This window comes from Macadamia integrifolia, unplaced genomic scaffold, assembly GCF_013358625.1.
Source record: "Macadamia integrifolia cultivar HAES 741 unplaced genomic scaffold, SCU_Mint_v3 scaffold337, whole genome shotgun sequence".
In the NCBI taxonomy this organism is placed as follows: domain Eukaryota; kingdom Viridiplantae; phylum Streptophyta; class Magnoliopsida; order Proteales; family Proteaceae; genus Macadamia; species Macadamia integrifolia.
Genome location: NW_024869435.1, coordinates 212,772 through 234,484, shown reverse-complemented (window position 1 = coordinate 234,484; position 21,713 = coordinate 212,772). Strand labels below are relative to the sequence as shown.

The 21,713-nt window shown below is 39.2% G+C and overlaps 1 protein-coding gene across 2 annotated transcripts in view; it reads right to left on the bottom strand.

Annotated features, from left to right (window-relative positions):
* LOC122068060 (structural maintenance of chromosomes flexible hinge domain-containing protein GMI1) overlaps window positions 1–21,437 on the bottom strand; it is a 90,356-nt gene extending 68,919 nt beyond the window's left edge. Inside the window, exons 1-11 of one of the 2 annotated variants that reach the window (XM_042631892.1) lie at window positions 21,213–21,437; window positions 20,688–21,049; window positions 20,550–20,582; window positions 20,316–20,402; window positions 20,152–20,207; window positions 19,775–19,858; window positions 19,286–19,358; window positions 18,539–18,594; window positions 18,342–18,441; window positions 18,110–18,178; window positions 12,848–12,934 (exon numbers count right to left, since the gene is read on the bottom strand). In XM_042631892.1, coding sequence (XP_042487826.1) covers window positions 12,848–12,934; window positions 18,110–18,178; window positions 18,342–18,441; window positions 18,539–18,594; window positions 19,286–19,358; window positions 19,775–19,858; window positions 20,152–20,207; window positions 20,316–20,402; window positions 20,550–20,582; window positions 20,688–21,020 — 978 coding nt within the window. In that variant the 5' untranslated portion in view covers window positions 21,021–21,049; window positions 21,213–21,437. The remainder of the gene's footprint in view (window positions 1–12,847; window positions 12,935–18,109; window positions 18,179–18,341; window positions 18,442–18,538; window positions 18,595–19,285; window positions 19,359–19,774; window positions 19,859–20,151; window positions 20,208–20,315; window positions 20,403–20,549; window positions 20,583–20,687; window positions 21,050–21,212) is intronic. The other variant, XM_042631891.1, reaches the window with a different exon arrangement.
* Between the last annotated feature and the right edge of the window lie 276 nt (window positions 21,438–21,713).

Here is a 21,713-nt window from a genome sequence, read left to right as displayed (position 1 = left end):
TTGTCCCACCCTTCTTCCATTGCCCCTAATGATCCTATTCCTAAGGGCCTGCTCAACAAATTCCTCCCCAGCTTTGATGGGGTAGGGCCTTAGGTAAGAAGGGAAAAATCAGAATAGTTGGGGAAGGAAGGGATCACACAATACATTGCACAAATCCAACCAAGGAGGGAGAAATCTCATAAAGGGGGGGGGGAAGGGATCACACACAGCCCTAAGGCTCTCAAACATTAACTCAATTCATCATTCTTCAAATCTATCCAATTAGAATACATTAGCTCCTCTATATAAAGAGGGCAGACTAGCAGTCATAACCTAACTAGGAGTTGGACTCCAAATAGGACTAGACTAGAACTCCAACATGGAGTAGGTAACTAACTAGTCATTCACTATTAGGGAAACCTAAACTGATTCAAACTGAAAAAACAAAGGAAATAGACTCAAAAAGGACTCTAACTAAACTAATGAATTAAATCATGTTTTCTTACTTTCTACCTATATTTTAGGCCCATTAAAGTGGCCCATTACAAAGAAAACCCATGGGATCAAAGGCCCAACACATACATAACCCAATTCAAGGCTTATTTGCAATAAAATAAGCCCATTAAGTGACTTATCTATATCAAGCTCCCTCTATCATGCTCTTCAGGCTGTCCCTTTAACCCTTCCAAGGAAGAGATCCTTCCTGCAGTTCTCTCTCACAAGGCTAATAGAGCACCCCAGTCCTAATGGTTTTAGCATGGGATTTTTCTCCTCCTGTTAGGATATTATCAAAGTGGACCTCATCTAGGCCCTTCAAAGTGTATTCTACAATCCCAATCAGATTAAAGGGATCAACCAAACTTTCCTTTGTCCCATCCCTAAGAAAGAAGGTGCTTCCCCATGTCAAACTTCGAGCTCATCTCCCATTGCATCTCTCGTGTAAGTTAATTGCCAAAGTAATTACCAATTATCTAGGCAAGTCAGTAGTGGATTCCCTTATCAGTGACAATCAATATGCCTCCATAGCTGAAAGAAGTATCTCATACAACATTCTTCTTAGCAACAAGTTGTTAAGAGGTTTTTCCAAAAAAGGCCACCCCCTATTTCCCTCCTAAAGATGCATATCCATAAAGCCTTTGATTCTTGGAAATGGGACTACATTGTCAATGTCATGAATAAGATGGGCCCATTGCATCCCCTCTTCGCACCTCTCCGTGCTCGTTAATGGTAGCCTTGCTGGATTTTTCTCCTCTTCTGTTGGCATTTGGCAGGGGTGCCCTGATGCAGATCCACACATTAGGAGGACCTATTGCAAGAAGAAAGGCCCATCCCAAGGTGTGGATCGATCCACTTAAAGAGTGGGCCCATTCATTTATTAATCTTACTTTATTTTCAATAAAGGGCCATGTGGGCCCATCGGTTATAAGGCCCACTAGAGGCTATTAGTTAAGTGGGTCACTCCATGTTGGAGTTATGAGTCTAGTCTATTTTCTAATTCCTAGTTCTAGCCTATTTCTAATTCCTAATTGCAATAGGAGTTCATCTCCTAATTCTAGTATAGTTGCTTGTAGCTAGGTCCGCCCTTTGTATATAGAGGAGCTTATGTAACTTTGGTTTTCAGATTTGAATGAAAGAAAGTTTGCAACTAAATGCTTGCAGCTGAGATAGCTGTGGGTGAGAAGCCCAGACTGAGATAGCCACTTCCTTTATTCTCTTTTACCGTTCTCAACCCCCCATCTGTTTTATTCTTCTTTTTCTATTTTGTTTGTTGTAACATTGAAGAGGTATAATTCAGATTCTGATAAAAGTCTGTGAAAATCAGAACCGATCAGCAATCCTAGTGGGAATAGGAGAGATATCGATCTCCTCTCTTTCTCTCTTTTGTACTCTGTTCAGCCAGGTCTTCAATCAGGGTATTCTAGGCCTCATAAGGGTCCCATGATCCTTACCTAGTCACTGTTGGAAGCATTTAGCTGCTGTTTTTTAAGGTTCTTCTCAATTTTCTCTCTCATAGGTCAGAAAATCAAGAAAGCTTGTAACTTCACAACCAGCCGTCAGAATCCTCTCAACTTTGGGGTTTTTTGTAACCTCCCTAGGGACTATCTACGCCCAAGAGTGCAGCTCAATCGGACTCCTAAACACCTGGTCGCACCACTCTCTCCAGCTCTATAGCAAGTCTTTCTCTCTCCTATTGGGTTGGATTTTGGGCTAGTTTTGCTCCTGCATTGGTGTTGTATCATTAGGGGTTTATTTGATGGTCTTATTTCTTTGTTTCTTGCTTCTATTTGTCTTGTTTGGGGTTATAAACTGCTGGGGTAGTTTCTTGTAATCTACTCCTACATTAAGTGGTATTAGAGTGGGATGACAAATTTGTCATACATGATGGGTACCTTTTCAAGGGCACTCACCTCTGCATTCCAAACACCTCTTTGACACATCACTTCATTTGAGAGCTACATGGAAGAGGAATCGGTGGACACTTTGGCAAGGACAAAACATACTCTATGATGAAAGACTTATACTTTTGGCCTCAACTCTTAAAGGATGTACAGTATGTGATAAAGAGATGTTGCACTTGTCAACTTGCTAAAGGAGAAAAGAAAAATACAAGATTGTACACACCGCTGCCCGTTCCACACGCACCTTGGCAAGACATAAGCATAGACTTTGTCCTAGGCTTACAACCTACACAGGAAAGGTATGATTCCATATTTATGGTAGTGGATCGTTTCTCCAAGATGGCGCACTTTATCCCATACAAAAAGACTCTTGATGCAAGTCACTTGGCCAAACTCTTTTTCAAAGAGATAGTGCGCATACATGGTTTACCACATACAATTGTTTCAGATAGGGATGTCAAGTTCATGAGCTACTTCTGGAAGACCCTATGGCTGAAAAAAAATACTAAACTCAAGTTCTCCACAGCTTTCCATCCTCAGAAGGATGGACAAACCGAAGTGATGAATAGAAGTCTTGGCAACTTACTGCGATGCTTAGTCCGTGACTATGAAAAGACTTGGCCATCTATACTGGATATTGCTGAATTTACCTATAAGAGTTCTGTCAACCGCACCACAGGCCGTACGCCATTTGAGATTGTTCTTGGACTGTAGCCTCAACGACCGGTTGCCTTGGTACCTTTGCCACCTCAAGCCCGTATTAGTGTAGAAGCCGATGAGTTCCTTAGACACATCACGGAGGTACATGCTGATGTTTGTCATCGCATCGCTATTAGCAATGACGGATACCAAGCAACTGCCAATCGACATCATCGCTACGTGGAATTTCAGCATGGTGATATGGTAATGGTTCGAATTCCACCTGAGAGGTTTCATCCTGATACAGTGCACAATCTCCATCCTCGGAATATGGGTCCCTACAAGGTCTTGAAGCACATTGGCACTAATGCTTACATGCTAGAGCTACCTCCTACTCTGAAGATCAACAATGTCTTCAATGTAGCTGATCTGACGATATACTTGGGACACCATTCTGATGAAGGCGACACTAAACACACCATAAAGCTTCTTCAATTTGCAAACCCCAAAATTGAAGATGTCCTCGACAACAAGTTCACCATAGTTCTTGGGGGGGCAAAGGGTACTGCTCCTTCCTCATCAAATGGAAAGGATGACCACGAGAAAATTGTACTTGGATCCATGCTGACTTCTGACACCTTGACACAGATCTCTAAGAGTACTACATGTCCTTTATCCATTCATCAGAGACAAAATGATTCTAACAAGGGGGGAGATGATGTAGATCCACACATTGGGAGAACCTATCGCAGGAAGAAAGGCCCATCCCAAGGTGTGGATCGATCCACTTAAAGAGTGGGCCCAATTTCTTTTATTAATTTTACTTTATTTTCAATAAAGGGCCATCTGGGCCCATCGGTTATAAGGCCCACTAGGGGCTATTAGTTAAGTGGGTCACTCCATGTTGGAGTTATGAGTCTAGTCTATTTTCTAATTCCTAGTTCTAGCCTATTTCTAATTCCTAGTTGTAATAGGAGTTCATCTCCTAATTCTAGTATGGCTGCTTGTAGCTAGGTCTACCCTCTATATATAGAGGAGCTTATGTAACTTTGGTTTTCAAATTTGAATGAAAGAAAGTTTGCAACTAAATTCTTAGAGCAGCTGAGATAGCTGTGGGTGAGAAGCCCAGACTGAGATAGCCCCTTCCTTTATTCTCTTTCACCCTTCTCAACCCCCCATCTGTTTTATTCTTCTTTTTCTATTTTGTTTGCTGTAACGTTCAAGAGATATAATTCAGATTCTGATAAAAGCCTGTGAAAATCATAACCGATCAGCAATCCTAGTAGGAATAGGAGAGATATCGATCTCCTCTCTTTCTCTCTTTTGTACTCTGTTCAGCCAGGTCTTCAATCAGGGTATTCTAGGCCTCATAAGGGTCCCATGATCCTTACCTAGTCACTGTTGGAAGCATTTAGCTGCTGTTTTTTAAGGTTCCAATTTTCTCTCTCATAGGTCAGAAAATCAAGAAAGCTTGTAACTTCACAACCAGCCATCAGAATCCTCTCAACTTTGGCGTTTTTTATACCCTCCCTAGGGACTATCTACGCCCAAGAGCGCAGCTCAATCGGACTCCTACAGACCTGGCAGCACCTCTCTCTCTCCAAGCTCTATAGCAGGTCTTTCTCCTATCGGTTTGGGTTTTGGGTTGGTTTTGCTCCTGCATTGGTATTGTATCCTTGGGGGTTTATTTGATGGTCTTATTTCTTTGTTTCCTGCTCTGATTTGTATTGTTTGGGATTATAAACTGCTGAAGTAGTTTCTTGTAATCTACTCCTGCATTATGCCCCCTGTCAACATTTATTTTCACCCTAGCCATTGAAGTTCTATCCAAAAGTATCCAATCTAGCACAGACCAGACCAGAAGCTCATCTCCCCATGCCCAACTGCAAGAATCTTAAGATCTCCCGCCTGGACTTTGTTAATGATCTCATGATCTTTTCCAAGGCAAACATCCTTTCGATGAGTCTATCATTCGTGTTTGAGCCAAGATTATCCAGCCTTTGGATCAATCTCTTGAAATCTCATTTATTTTTGGTGGGGCTCTCAGATGTTGTCGAGATTATTCTGCAACTTCTTGTCAAGTACTTGGGTTTGCCATTACTCCCTGCTAGAATGACCGCTGATTAGTGCACTCTTCATGCACAACAGACTCCAACTTTGGAAGGTCAAACTTCTCTCTTATGCCGGTTACCTATAATTGATCAGATCGTCCTTCGACCTTCTTACATTTATCGGTCTAATATTTTTGTGCTGCCCTAATGATGCAATTAAATCACATGAATGGACTTATTTTAACAGAAATAAGCTATTGGTTGGGTTGTGTATCTGTTGATCCTTTGATCCCATGTGTTTTCATTGCAGTGGGCCACTTTAATGGGTTTATAGTGAGGGTAAAGGCTAGGCATATGGGATTAGTTAAGTTAGAGTCTTTCATTTCTTTATTTTACCTGTTATTAAGTGTTTTACCTGTCATTAAGTGTTTTAGTTATGATGGAGTAGGTGACGCGGATCCGGGTTCCAAAATCAGAATCGGATCGGATATGGGCCCATTCGCATACTCAATAACTCAATTGCAAGAACTAATGCAGATTTGTAAATAAAATAAGTCTCAAAGAAGGGTGAAAATTTTGTAATAAACAGATTCTAAGAGGGCCACAAGTATATGGAAGGGTTTTGATTTATTTGCTAGGGATAAACCAGGAATAGCATAACTTACTGGCAAGATGTAATATAGTGGAGGAAGGAGGGGTAATGATATGGTTAACTAAAAGAATGACAGAAAGGGCTATGGAATCATGGAAGGGTTTGGTAGTTGTCTTCTGCCTCCAGCAAAGGAAAGAGGCAGAGAACCTAAGTCGATTCAGGTGAGATATCTTCATCAATAGGACTCCAAGCCAAACGAGATTTCAAGTATAAGTTTTGAACCCTTCAGTCTATTAGAATCATCCAATAACAGATACAATAATCAAATAATGGGTTCAGATTAGTTGATGAGAGCAGATCTCGTGATGGTTCACAGACCAGACCTGGTTTTGGCTTCCATTCTCACTATAGGAGCTTCAATAAGAGCCAAGTTTCTAGGCTTTCAGTCATCCTTTGGTAGAGACCAACCACCCAAATTTCAGGAGGGAAGAAAGACGAACGAAAGATCGACTCACTCTTATCAGAATGGCAGTGCCGCTAGTTGCAAGAAATAACTGTAAAGAACAAAGAAGAAAGAATAAGAAGAAGAAATTAAGAGAGAAAGAGAGATCGCACAAGGGGTGGGGCAGGAGAAGTGTTCACACACCATGGCTATGCACCTACCCGGCCATAAACACTCAATAAATTCATTCTTCAAAACCTAGCCCAATGAATGGGGTTACAAGCCTATTTACAAGAAAACCAAATAAAAAAACTTCCTAATTAAAGTCTGAAACTGAAATAGAAACATAAATCTCCTAATTACTCCCTAAGATATAATCTAGCACAAAATGGAAAACAAATAAAACTCAAATTGGTAAATCCCTACTTATGTAACAACTATCTAACAATAAAATATTACATATCTTCCCAAACAAAATACCTCAATCTTTCCTAAACAAAATAAATCCTAAAATATCCTACTGAACCTTAAAAAAAGGAAAAGAAAAAAACAATTTAGACCCGGTTCGTTTCTGTCGAGATTTCCCAAAGGCTCAAGCCGATCAACCCAATGCAGCCTCGATTCTACATCATTAGGATTCTATAAGTCCAGTCTTATCTTGAGTCAGTTTCCTTTATTATTTCCAATTCCTAGTCAGTTTATGTTACCTAATCAGTTAGGATTGGGTCAGACCTTTCTTTTCAATTTTTTGAGTCCAATTATGAGTCTTTCAAATAAAGTACTACATTAAGTGGTATCAGAGCAAGTTGTAGAAACGGAATGCAAAAACTGTGCAGAAAAGAATGGAAATTGCAAACAGCAATCACGCAATGCACACAGATTTACATGGTTTAGCAAGATCGCCTACGTACACAGTGAGATGAGATCCTACGTCACTATCAATGGAGAGAAGAGTTACAGCCGCTCATCCACACCTCTCAAATTGATTACAGAGAAAAAACCATGCTACAAACCTATAGCGATACCCTATATAGGTAATTTACCAAAATACCAATGTAGCAGAAACTTCGAGGCTATCGCCCTCCAACCCCCGCATGGACCCACCAATTTGTCGAGGCCCCAGTAGTAACAATAATAACATGCAAGGTGTGTTGATTCCTACAAGCCTCAGGAACTTCAGTCCTACGGAATCCACGCACTTATGCAAATGACGAAATACAAGCAATCGTACCCCCAACAATTTACACCTTGGCTTGAAATCTGTCAAACATCCTGTTAAAAAAACCTTTAAATACCTTCATTCATGTACCTCCATAAAGGTACAAACTTGCACCCATCTAGTGCATCCCTTACCTTTAACACAAGTAACATTGATCAAGTCCAAACATAACTCAAACTTCTTCGTAGTGATCAGCTTGGTAAGAATATCTCCAGGATTGCAATATATATGAATTTTTCTCAAGTGAATGCAGCCTTCTAAGACAAGATCCATGATCTTGTGAAACCCCACATCAAGATGCTTTCTCCTTAGGTGAAACACTTGATTCTTTGCAAAATGTATTCCACTCTGAATGTCACAATGTAACATTGTGCCTCCTTGCTCCAACCCTAACTCACAAACCAATCTAGCCAACCTGACTCCTTCCATGGCAGCCTCAAGTACATCATTTACTCTGCTTTTGTAGTGAACAATGCAACTGTGGAATGAAGCATCGCCCTCCATGAGATAGGTCCACCAGCTAATGTAAACGCATACCTTGTAGTAGACCTCCTTTAGTCTAAGTCACCGGCATAATTAGAATCAACATATCCCGTGAATTCTATGGAACTTCCCTTACCACTGAACATAACACCCAAATCTATAGTCTTGCTCATATATCTGACGATTCACTTAATCACATTCTAATGCTCCTTCCCGAGATTACTCATGTAATAGCTAACAACACTAACTGCATGAGACAAATCCGGCTTGCTACAAACTATAGCAAACATGAAACACCCAAATGATTTAGCATAAGGAACTCGAGATATCTATTCCACCTCATATGTTGCAGGGTATTGTTTTTCAGATAACTTGAATTGGCTAGCTAACAGAGCGCTTACCGGTTTAACCTTTTACACATTGAAACGCTCCAACACCTTCTCAATATACCACTTCTGAGTTACCCAAAATTTACCTCGAATCATATGTTTATAAATTTCCATTAAAAGGATCTTATTTGCAACACCAGGATCCTTCATCTCAAATACAGCACCATAGTTCAAAAACTTCACTCATTTCGTAAATTTTTATTTTTTTTGTCGAAACAAATAATGGGCGAAATTTCAAACATGCAATATTTCACTAATTTCAGTCAAAATTTCGCTCATTTGGTCCCCAAAAAAAGCTTTTTTTTTTTTATTTTGGTCATTTTGTTTCGCTAATTTCGCCCATTCCAACCATTAGCCCCCCAAAATGGATAAGGAAAATTCATGGAAAAAATACACTTTTTAGCGAAATTTTGGTATTCGATAGTTTTGGATTGACTGAAATGGTGAAACAAAACGACTTAAGAACCTTGTTCAACACTCAACAAAGACTTTAAAGAGATTATATTATGTTTATTCTTGGTAGCAATGAACATGTCATCAACATAAAGCATCAACAAAATAATATAATTTTTTTTGGGTGAATAATTTAATTCATTACCAATTGAGAAAGAATATACAAGCCCCTAGAAAGGGGAGGGGGAAGAAAAGAGACAAAACAAGGATCCCAATGAGAATCCGGGGTCCTAATCACAGAGCTAGGAAACTCCCAAGAAGCAACAATGTGATCATTTCTAGGGGAGGGGGCAAGATGAGGAAACTTTTAAGATCTTAGCTTTGACATCAAAAGATATAGAGCTCCAAATCTTTCCAAGAGGCCGAGAGTAGGAGGTCCATTTTCTATGATTCCTCTCCATACAGATCCGGCTGATGGTTGCACAGAAGGCGAGCTTGCCCACAAAGTCACAGATGGTCTTTCCATGGAACGTCATGTCCATCCAGATCCATTCCATATGGAAAGGGAGAATTCTTCTCGAGGAAGGCTAGCACTTGGCGAGGACTAAACTCCAAATGGAATAGGAGACAAGGCATGCAAAGAAGAGGTGCTCTATGTCCTCCGGCTCGGATCCACAAAAATAGCAAAGCGGGGAGACGGGGATCCTTCGTTGAATGAGGAAGGACCAAGTGGAGAGCAATTTGTGCCAAGGAATATGATGCTTGAACTAGATGAGCTTGCGCCAAGGAGAGGAGGTGCATCGAAATCAGAAAAAATCCCAGGCAGCCTTTGCACCGAAAATCCCAGATGGACAATGGGTCCAAAGAAGACTGTCACACCTTGAGTGGCCAGAAGAGGGAATCACTGGCAAAGTATTCCAAATCTCTTCCATCTGCAGAGAGGAGCTAGTGGGGGGACCAAAATCCGAATGATAATATGTCAGCAACCTTAGCGAGTCTTGGAAGACCACAACTATATATGCTCCAGGTACAGAGAACATGGGATAGGATGCCCATAGGGTGCCAGGGGTCAAGCTAGAGATAGGTGGATGAGCCATCTCCTATCCGAGATGAAATAACTCTAAAGGCCAAGGTTCTGAGAGAGATCATCTTACACCACACCCTTGAAGCATCCGAGGGAGAGCGCACAGTCCAAAAGGTGTCATTCTTGAGCATATTAGAGTAAATCCAGTCCACCCAGATGCTTTTCTGCTTAGAAACCACTTTCCAGATCAACTTTAGAATGCCCACACAATTAACGTCCTTTATACGTCTCAAACCCAATCCCCTTTCCTTTCGGGGAAGACATATCACGGCCCAGCTTAGATAACGAATAAATCTAGAAGATTCACATCCTTTCCACATGAAGGCAGCAAAGATGGATTCCAATTTTGTAGAGATGGACTTCGACAACCCATAAATACTGGACCAAAAGATGTAGGAGGCTGGAGAACGGATCTAATGAGCTCAAGGCGCCCAGCAAAGGAAAGAAACTTGCCTTTCCATATCTGAAGGCGCTTTCTGATGAGATCCAACATAGGAGAGTAGTGGTGAGCAATGAGCCTTGCTGGGCTTAGAGGCAGCCCCAAATACCTGACTAGATGAGATCCTAGTTCAAACCCAGTATTCTCGAGGAAGGAGAACTGTGCAGCATCCAAAATCCCAAAGAGGAAGATGAGAGATTTCCTCGGGTTGATAAGAAGGCTAGACATTGATACAAAGAGGTCTAGGCAAAACATAACTATCACTTGATACTTAATAATACACACAACAATCATACTCACTTCTTAAGTAGCTAGTCTGCACTATATAGGAGTCAAAGCAATTGTACAGTTGTACCACTGCCTAGGAGATTGCTCAAGACCATAATGTGACCTCTTAAGCGGACATACATGATCTTCTATTCCCTGCATCTTGAAACCTTCAGGCTGCTCCATGGAAGTTTGTTCCCACAAGTCACCATGAAGAAACACCATCTTCATATCAAAATGTTCCAACTCCAAATCAAACATGGTTACCAAAGCAATAGTACTCGTATCAAAGTGTACTTCACCACCAGAGAGAATATTTTATTATAATCAACCACCTCCATCTGTGCATAGTCCTAGGCTACTAATCTGGCCTTATACCTTTCACGCACATTTTTTTATGTGGCCTCTTCCTTACGAAAGACCTATTCACACCCAATTATTTTTGTTCCCTTGGATTTTTTCAAAATCTCCTAAGTCTTGTTCTTTTGTATAGCATCATCGCCATCATCCCTATGGTTGTGCACTTGTACTCCCTTACTTAGTCAGTGCCAGAGTCATCTACAGCTCGGGGCTTAACAAACAATTCATGTTTGCAAGCATCCTTTGTCATGAGGGTTGGGATCCTCTCCCCTCCCCCAGTTAGTCGCCACCTGGAGTGCTTTCATAGCATCCATAGAAGACCTAGAGGTACAGGTGATGTTTTTATTTGGTCACCTCCTTCAGGCTTGGCATGGGATCTCATTAAAACTCATGGCCCTATCTCTCCTTGGCACAAGTTGGTCAGTTTTAAGGGCCACATCCCCCACCACAGCTTCATTGTTTGGCGAGCCCTCTCTAATTGCCTCCCAACGAAGTGTTTTCTTATTCACTATCAAATTCCAATACCCCAACCTACCGTCTGATGTAGATCAAAGCATGAAGAAGAGGACGTGAATAAAATTCAGAAAAAAAAAAAAAAAAATTCCCGTTCACTTGAACAGTGAAGTGGGCCTCATTCTGCGTATTTGGAGGTGATATTTCGGAGATACGGATAGTTGTTCAGTCTTGGACAAGAAGCAATTGAAGATTCTTCTAGCCTTGGACAAGCAAGATCAATTCCGAGTTTCTAAAAGATTTACTTCGTTTCCTTTCTTTATGTCCTTTTTGTAATCAATAACTTGACAAGCAAAATTTTCTTGTTTTAGGAGTTTCCTAAGTTGCTAGTTTCCTTTTTTCTGTTTTGTTTCCTTTTCTTTATTGTTTCCTATTTCATAGTTTCCTTTTCTTTATTGTTTCCTATTTCATAGTTTCCTTTTTAATGGCAATCACTATTGCCTATAAATTGTAACCAACTCCTAAACAGTCCACCAAGATTGAGTTTTAGAAAAAAGAGGCCTTTGGCTTGGAAGCTGTGAGAGGCAGAAGCTATGAGATGCAATGGCGGTGAGAGGCCGTGGGTGAGAGACCCGAGTCTGAGAGAGACTGCCTTTTTTCCCCTTCCCTACCCCTCCTTCTTCCCTTTATTCTCTATTTTCTGTTTTAAATTTTAGTCAATCTCATTGTGGAATCTGCTACAAGTTCCGCCATCAGAGTATCTTAAAGTCTATTATGGAATTCTAAGATTTGAATCTATTTTCTGCCATATCAGATTTGGTTATGGTTGGTTTCTGTGATTTGTTACTCGAATCTAAGATTTATTGATCGTGTTTAAGATCCTGCCTAGGGCTAGATCCTTCGTGATCAGGCCTTACACTATTGTCTATTTTGGAATGCTCTTGAAGACATTGATTATCTCTTCTTTGATTGTCCCTTCTCATTTTGGAGTGGGAATGGATTTGATTGGACATATCATTTGCTGGTAAGTCTATTTGCGATGTGGTGATAAAGCTTTCCTTTGGAGCTGCGGTCTCCCATATTTGGATGGAGCGTAATCTCAAAATAAGGACCCCTAATTCAAGAACTTCCCAACAGATTTGGGACTTCATCAACAGATTTGGGACTTCATCATCTTTGAACTCAAAAGTAAAATTTTGGTGGTCTCTTCCAGATGTGATAACTCTCACCAAGGAACAGGTTATTGTTATCTCCACAGGCCTCCCCTCCTCCCTGCTCCAACCCCACATCCCCCTTTTTCTTGAAAGTTGAGCCTTGTCTCTCTTTGTATTGCTCGCATTGTCTTGTTTCTCCTTCCCCTATTCAGGGGTTTTCATTGCATATGAATTTTTGTTCACCCAACACTCCCCCACCCCGACCCCAACAAAAAAAAAAATATATATATATATATATATATATTTAGGGGGGGTGGGAAGGGAAGTATCGTCAAGGGACAAGAACAAGTTAAAATTTTCTTTACTTTTTATGGCACCAACTGTTCAAGCAGAGCAAGTTGAGCAAATCCTCTTTCCAAATATGTCTTTCCTACACATAAATTGGGTTTCCAAGCCCTTTATAATCAACTATGAATGTTAACACGTAAGTTGGTGCTAGAAAACCTGAATGTACGGAAAATATATGTCCTTCAGCCTGCATTGAAGTTTAAATGCATCCAAGCTTCTTATCTTCGGCTCGAAAATTTCAACCTGCCAAGTATTGCGAATAAAATAATTCAGAATAGCATAGCAATACAATGAAAACTCAAAATAATAGAAATACAAACTAAATGGCCAAACAGATTTTTTGGATTTAATCCAAAATTATATGATGTATTCATGTCACCATACAGAGGTTGCAATGCAGAAAAGGAAACCATCCAGAATGCACCACAAGAATTTAAAGTTTATGCACTTTGCACAAAGTCGAAAATTCACAATGGATACGAAATAATATTTCTATAAATCAAATCAAAATCCCCAAGTATTTATATTGAAGATAGGTCCATGGAGCTGAAAGAATTAGTGGCGGGTCCATGAAGACCCATAACCACATGTGCAACACCCATAAATGATCACACACAGATGACCAACGGGTAGGTCCCCGATGGAAGAGAACAATTTTGGGATATATATTATCCAAATGAAATAAACCTCTACAGTTACAGGGTTTAACATGAGAAATAATTTTAAAATTTTTAGAAGGACCATCGTTGACCACGTGATGTATAAACCAAGAGGTTTTATCCCTTCCAACTCCCCATATTAAAGGCAGATAGTAGTGTGCAGCAATACCAAGGGAAAAAAATTTCCCACAAAGCCTTGTGTGACAAATTAAAGTTACACTTTTCCTCCAAATGAATATACCCTTTTTTTTTTTGCCTGTAGCTACTATTACTTCTTGTAAAAGCCTCCTTACAAAGTCCCTAAAGAGATGAGACTCTCTCCCATCTTTCCTCATTCCTCCCAGTATTTGTTTTAATGGAATAATAAAAATTCCTGGAGAGAAAAAGAAACCAAACAGCCCAGACTCACAAGGTAACCCAAAAAAAATAGAAGGAAAAAAGCATGGTCAAAAATCATAGAAAGCCACAAATGCAGTGAACCCCTACAACAGAACATAGGCTAACCATTCCCACCTCTACTCAGTCCTCAACCACCTCTTTAGATATCTCAGGCTTACACTTAATGAGATTTCAGCAAAGAATCAATACCACAAACCTCAAAAACCTATCAAGGGTCATGTAACAAATCCAAGAACTCAGGACCTGCAATAGAAGGAAAGAAGAAGAACGAGAATCATAGAGCCACGATAGGATTCAGAATTAAAGCTATCTTGGCCTAGGTCCACCACTTATGCTGTATTAAGAGTCCTATTATTGCTCAAATTACGACCAAAGATAATAATAAGACAAAAGACTTGACTAATAACAATGACTCAACTTGACTTCTCTCTCTTTCTTGACTTAACACAAACTCTTCCCTAACAGTACAATATTCAACAGGTCAATCCAAGACCAAACAGAAACAACCAAACTTCAGCAGTTCAGCTTGAAAACACCCAAGATGTGTGAAAAGGAAGAGAGCAATGGACAATATCAGTGAGCTCTTTTGGAAAGAGGTCAGATCTTTATATGTAATTGACATGATGCAGTAGCACTTCCATGGATCGGCACAACCCTGTTTGAAAGCCCAGACCAAGAACCAGGTCCAAATCTGATCAGGGTCTAGGAGGATATTAAGGCATTAAATTGGGTTGATTGTAATTTTATATTTTATTTTATTCTGTTTTATTTTGGGAGGAAGTTGGATACGTTAGTAGCAATTAGGAAATAGGATTTGAATTTACTTCTATTTCAGTTTGAGAGTTCGGTAACGCAAAGGGAGAATGAAATTTTGAGTTTCATTTGGGTTGTAGCCTGCGTGGCCTAAGGCAGCCAGTTGGCTGTGGTGTTCCACTTTTCCTATTTGCCTCTGGTATCCCTTTCTCCCTTCTCTACATTCCTGAAACTTCTCCTACTAGGTAGGATCCCTCTTCCCTCCTTCCCTTCCTTTTTCTTTGTTTTCTTATCCTGTTATTCAATTCTAAACTTTCTCTTTCTTCCTTTTTCTGTCTCCCCTTTTGAGTTTCTGATTTCATCATGCACTATTTTGTTGATAACAGTACTGACAGACCCAAACTTTGGAGTTGGTCTCCCTCGTACCATATCCCATAGTCAAGGTGTCGCCTAGGCATGCAAGTAGCCTAGTTGGGGTCTGGGCGATTGTCCCCTTCGTGCACTGTCACCTTACTCCAACGATAAAAATGGTTTAAAAATCAAATTCCAAGAGGAAAAGAGTCAACCCTCCCAGTCCAAGAACAAGAACTAGAATTTTTTGTTGTAAGGGCGATTTTCAACTTTCAAATGCTTAGGTTTTTCTCAATTCTGAAATTTTCATAAATCTTATCCTGGTAAAACATAGATAAAAACCAAAACTGCTGTAAAATAATCTTTTGTTTTGATGTCCATAAAATTATGTTTAGTTCAGGCAATTTTAACAAAATTCGCACTTTAAAATAAGTTTGACCGGAACACAACTTTACCATTACAACTCAGATTTAAGTGATCTTAAACTAGTTGGAAAGCTGGTTTTGAGCTCTACTAATACCGAAAATTTCATGTAAAAGTAAAATCATTTGACCAGTCAAACTTTTAGAGAACAAGAACATTTATCTGAATTTGATTTTTGATGACTTAATATTGATTTTTGATGACTTTATGTGGCTTAATGTTGATATTTTATAATAAAGTATATGTAGCATACAAAATAATGTTTAAAAAGAGGGAAAATAAAAAATAACACTTGGGTGCCTAGGCGGGCGACTTGTCAACTAAGGGTTTAGGCAGCCCTCCAATGCCTAGGATTGCTTTGGTGCCGTGACAACTATGCCATATCCCTTTCACTCTGAAATTTGGGCTTAAAGTAGCCCTCCCCCGGGCGACCAAACCCTTTGAACCTGACACCCCTTAAACCCTGTCCCCTTGTGAGATCCAAGCTGTAATAAAAACGTGGTCCTCCTCTGCTAGATCTAACTTCAGAGATCTATTTCTGCCTTGTTAGTTGGTTGTTTGAAATGCTATGGGTTGCATTCACCTGAAATTTTGTTTGAAGAGGAGTAGTAGTGTCTCACACGAATCGAATTCTGTTCTACCCTCCCCCCGAGAGGTTGAAGTCGACCTCAAATCGTGGTTGTCTTTATTCTTATTTTATTTCCCTTTCCAGTATTACCCCAAAATTTGCCCCCTTAATCTATTTTGACCCTATTTTAGCATCCATTCCAAGTTTGTCCCTGCTAAATACTTGCAAATCCCTCTTTTAATCTTTGTTCTTTTTTTTTTACCAAGTGGACCCTTGAAATTTCTGGTTAATTACCAGATTGCCATTACCTCCAATCGGGCTATATTTCTTTGAGTGGGTCCATATCCGATCCCAAAAGGTATTTCGATCCGGGGATTGCACCGCAAGTATCATCTAATAATAAAAAAAAAAAAAATCTAGGTAACTCCTCTTATCCTCCACTATTTCACTCACTAATATTTTTTTCCCTGTTTCAATTTTTCATAAGTACTTTTTCTCGTTTCACGTTTCTTTGCACTGATTCACTGCCTCAACAAGCATCACTCATAGAATGTAGCAAACTAGCAATATGAACCCACTACACCAAAAAGCTATAAAATATAAACCACAGAATGATGTGGAACCGAGGTTCGAAAACTCTGTTCGGTTCGCTTTGGGCCCACCCAAGTGTTAAACAACTCAAATCACAAGCACTTGGAAGTTCAACTTGGAAGAAGCAAAGCGTTAAGGATGTCTAACACAAGGCTAAAGGGTAGTCTTGGAACAAAAAAAAAATATAGGGTATGAAGAAATTAGGGGTAACAGGAAGGGTAGATACATAACAAGAAAAGAAAAAGTAAATGATAACTAAAGGACAAACACAAAGACCTAAACTATTGTGAGAGAGGGGGAAGCACGCATCGTCTTCAACCTTGTACTCAAAACAGAAGCAAAGGCATCACTGGCTCAAGTCCAAGAACTCCATCAATACTCGATAGGCTTCAATAGGCTTCTGTTGGTCCTACGATTTCAAGGGTAAGTCAAAATTGAAGATACCAATCGATTGCACATCATTGCAGCCCAAGTAGTAAATCCGAGAGAGGTATTTGATGTCTGAAACTGCAACTAGCAGTAAATGGAGAAGTAGTTCTGATATGCAATGGAGTCTCAAGAGAGGGCCATGGGATGTCAAAATTGAAGAAGTACGTCTGATATGCAATGGAGCCTCAAGAGAGAGGTATTTGATGTCTGAAACTGCAACTAGCAGTAAATGGAGAAGTAGGTCTGACATGCAATGGAGTCTCAAGAGAGGGCTATGGGAAGCACACATCGTCTTCAACCTTGTGCTCAAAACAGAAGCAAAGGCATCACTGGCTCAAGTCCAAGAACTCCATCAATACTCGATAGGCTTCTGTTGATCCTACGATTTCAAAGGTAAGTCAAAATTGAAGATACCGATCGATTGCACATCATTGCAGCCCAAGTAGAAAATCCGAGAGAGGTATTAGATGTCTGAAACTGCAACTAGCAGTAAATGGAGAAGTAGGTCTGATATGCGATGGAGTCTCAAGAGAGGGCTATGGGATGGGAACCCAGGGTTGGAATCGCCTACGAGAGGGATACTGTCATTCAAAATCTTAGGTCAAACAGACCACTCACAAAGGAGAAATACCCAGTTTCTGTGGGCTGCAACCTTCGCCCAGAACGGGGTAGCGATAACACTAGCAGAGAATAGATGGGTAGGAAGGGGAAGAAGAGGAGGAGAGAGAAGAGAAATAGCACAAAAGGGGAGGGGGAGAAGAAGATGGTCACACAACCTAATTCATACCAATCCGGCACAACTCAACTAAATTCCATTCTTCAAATCTGCCCAATGAATTGGGTTACATGTCTATTTATAATGAACAGAATTTAAAAATTCCTAATCAAATCTATGACTGAAATAGAAATAAATCTCCTAATTACTTCCTAAAACCGAGACTAACAAAAAATGGAAACATAAAAAAACTCAAATTGGTAATTTTTCTACTTGTCTAATAACAACCCAAAAATAAAAGATTACACAGATTACCAAATAAAATAAATCCTAGATAATTAAAATATCGTATTGAAACCAAAAACCCAATTGAAGCCATGATTCTGCATCACAAAGCCCTAATTATATTCTCCCAAACCACCAGGTACGATTACCATAACCCTCACACAAGGTGAATAAAAAATAAAGGAGAACAAAAATAACTTTTGTAATAGAAGAGAAGGAGTAATGTAAAAGAGAAAAAGAGATACCTTCGTAAAGCTTGACTGAGGTGATTCCCTTAGTTCATCTTCCAAAGGACTCCTTAACCCACCACCAGTCTACAGAAAAATAGTACAAATTACATGGTGCAGAAATTAGATATAAAACTTACAGAGGAAAATACCAAAGATCCAAAACTACAAAGAATAAATGGTAAAAGGGAAGGACAACAAAAGGAAGCATCCTATTATTGCAAAAGCAGCAATTCAGAACAGTTAATACCTGCCAAGTCTGGTCAGACCTCCTGAGCAAAGCATCTCTCTCAAGACGTAGAGTATAAACTTTTTTAGAATCTTTCGTCTTCGAAGAGACTAAAGCAGACCTGTAACAGAGCAATTTAATGGGTAATAAATGGAACTGAATATGACCAGTATTTCTCCAAGTGGAACAACATGAAAAAATAAAGCAAATAGCATTACCTCCCCAAGTGCATCGATGCAATAGGACCTCCATAACCAAACATCCCAAAGAAAGGCTGCATCATAAAAATGCTTTCATCCATGGAGGACCATGAAAAAACACATACAGACATGCACTCACAGTGCTGTAAACGATATGCAACCATAAAGTGTAGAAGTATTTGGATGCCATAAGAAGGCATACGGTAAGGAAATACAAAAATTTGAAGCTTATAGGTCTAGAATACATGAAAAGAATCTGACTGAGCTTGAATGGACAGACTGAACTTCAAATAAGAAAGGGAATAAAAGGTCAGTACAGAAACTTCAAGACAAAGGTAAAGACAAAGGTAAGAGTCTCTGGGTTTCAAAAGAGTGAGAGATATTTTGCACTTTCCCGCTAAATGCAAGGCCTTGTAGTGTAACGCAGAGGAACTGAAACAATGGTACACCATGCAAAAGATTGAAAATGAAATGAACTGAAACAAAAATCTGAACAAGTTAAAAAATCAACCTACAGTACCGTTCGGGTTCATAAAAACTCCAAAAATCATAAACCTTAACAAAAGTCCAATGCCTCAAGTCTACAAAGTAAAGAAGCTCAACATATATGCATGGAAACAGTAAGCATGCATACATATCATGGAGGGGAGAGGCAAACATGACAGTAAGTGAGATAGTAGCCAACTGAGAACAAGTTCTAGACCCAGCTTATGGTATCCTCATCCAGCAACATTATCAATTATACGAATAAAATAAGTACATTACCGTCAGATATGGAGGTTTTCCTCCAATTGCTTGTTCTCTAGATGACCTGTGAAGAGATGCACCCATCTTTCCCCTAAAGAATAGAACACCACAATGTGAGAACAGAAACAAGATGGATTAAATATATCACAATAGCTTAAACATAGGGCAAAAAGAAAAGGATAAGACTAAAGGAAAAAAGAATAATCTCAGAAAATAACGAGTTTTTTCCCCAGGATAGGTAATGATAAAAAAAAAAAAAATTGAGGGGAAGGGGGAAAAATTATAAGTGGCATCATTGACCAAAACTACAGAAATCATGCATAATGCTGCATTGAGGACTATGACAAACAACAAATTTCTTAGTTTGGCAAAAAATTATAGTAGACCCAAGGGGTGGGGGAATATTGGATACTTGTTGATCTAGAAAAGGTAAGAAAAAAATATGAAAACATCACATGACACGCAATTAGTTTGACAATGTTAGACAAAAATGCAATTTTGGCATACCACTTCACTATAGAATTTTCATCACTACCATCCATTCCAGGACCAGTATCAAATATCATAATCTTCTGCTCATCAATTGTCACACTACAAAAGAAGAGAGGATGTTACAACCAAATACATTAGTAACTGAAAGGAATTTAATGGATATGTCAAATTTTATTAGTGCATTTGAAATGTGGCTAAAGAAAATATAGTGCATAAATTAAAGAGATACAAAACATAAAGATATGTAGAATATATATAGGTCACAAGATTTTCTCTGACCATGTCTAATACATACATCATATGATTCATTTAGTTAATTATCTTGTACAATTTTCATACCTAGTACAAGTTGAAATGTTAGAATGACAAACAATTAAAGACATATGTAATACCTAACCAATCTTCTCTCAGTAGATTTATTCGACCATACTGCTTGCAATGAGTTGTCCTGTCAAAAGGTAAAAAGAATATGAAGACATAAATATATGCCCACATAAATAAAGAAAATTATTAGCCAAGACCTTTCCATCATAAGGATTATATGGTGATAGCTTACGATTAGATCGGCAAGAGCAGTCTCAAATGTGTATTCTTCCGGAAGCTCTTTTAGCAAATCCGTATCTGGTGTCAAATCCCACATGTTCTACAAAGCCAACAAGAAAATTCAAAAAACTGTTCACAAACACCACAAAGGAAAGCACAGACAGTAACCATAGAATCCCAATTAGTAAAATTTTAAGGTTCAACATTAACATCATAAAAGAACAACAATGCATATACAGTCCCGCACCTCAAAGGTATCCGCAATCTCATTAGTACCATCCTAAGGGGGAAAAAAAAAAGATTATTAGCAACCCATTACTATTCAAAAGCTAGAAGCATAAAATGAACTATAAATTGAATTCAAGTAAAGCCATTGCAGACTTACATAAAGCCTTATGAAGTGGCATTTGTATGGTTTAAAATGTTTGAAAGGTATTCTCTTCCTAAACTTGATTCCAGAAACATCTTCAACATGAATGTCATTGCTCTTCCACAAGACCTTGCGCTTCACCTTCACCCTCTCAGCAGCATTAATTGTTCTGAAATACTCACGTTTAATATTTTCCATGAACTCATTCATCATAATCTCATCCCCTGGTTCATGAAATGTTAACCCAACGCTAGTACCATTTGGTAACAGAACCCTGAACTTATAAACCTTCTCCATTTCATCATCTAATTCAACTATAGGCCTTTTGGTTGACCTCACGAGTGCCATGATCGCTACTCCTTTTATCAATCAGAATTCTACAACAAGAAATCAGAAGAAAACGCAGTCTCATCAGATCCAAACATAATGGTAGTGAAGTTTAAGCATCTCAAAACTACAAAAATGAAAAAAACTATCTCTGCAACAGAAATTCTTTACAGAATAACAAAGGAAGTTAAAGAAAATGATCGAATGGATTACCTGAGCTCAGTAAAGAAGTGATCTCGACGGTCTTCACCAAATGTATCAGCATTTACCAGAGAGGAAAAAACGGAAAACACAGAGAGCAAAAGAAACTGTAGGTCTCTCTCTCTCTCTTCGCCGGTTAAGTTCCCGAGTGCTTTCTAGCCGCCAGGCGTTACTTAGGAATCCATGAGGCCTCAAGGCTAATGGATTTAAGATTCTCTCTTGCTAACATGGAGTCCATGCGTAATGCGCACACCTCCTCCCTTAAAACACACCTCCTACTCCATAGAGAACAGCAACTAACCCTTACCCAAAAAAAAAAATTTGTGAAGAATCAAAGTAAGCAACACTTTTTTTTTTTTTTTGGGAAATTTCATTACAAAAATAATTAAATAAATAAATTGTTGGATTAGGGTGGTGTGTCTTTACTTTCTATGGCAAGGTTTAAAAACTCGGAATCAGATCATTAGATGGTATGTCTTTATTTTATACGATAAGATTTAAAAAACTCTGACT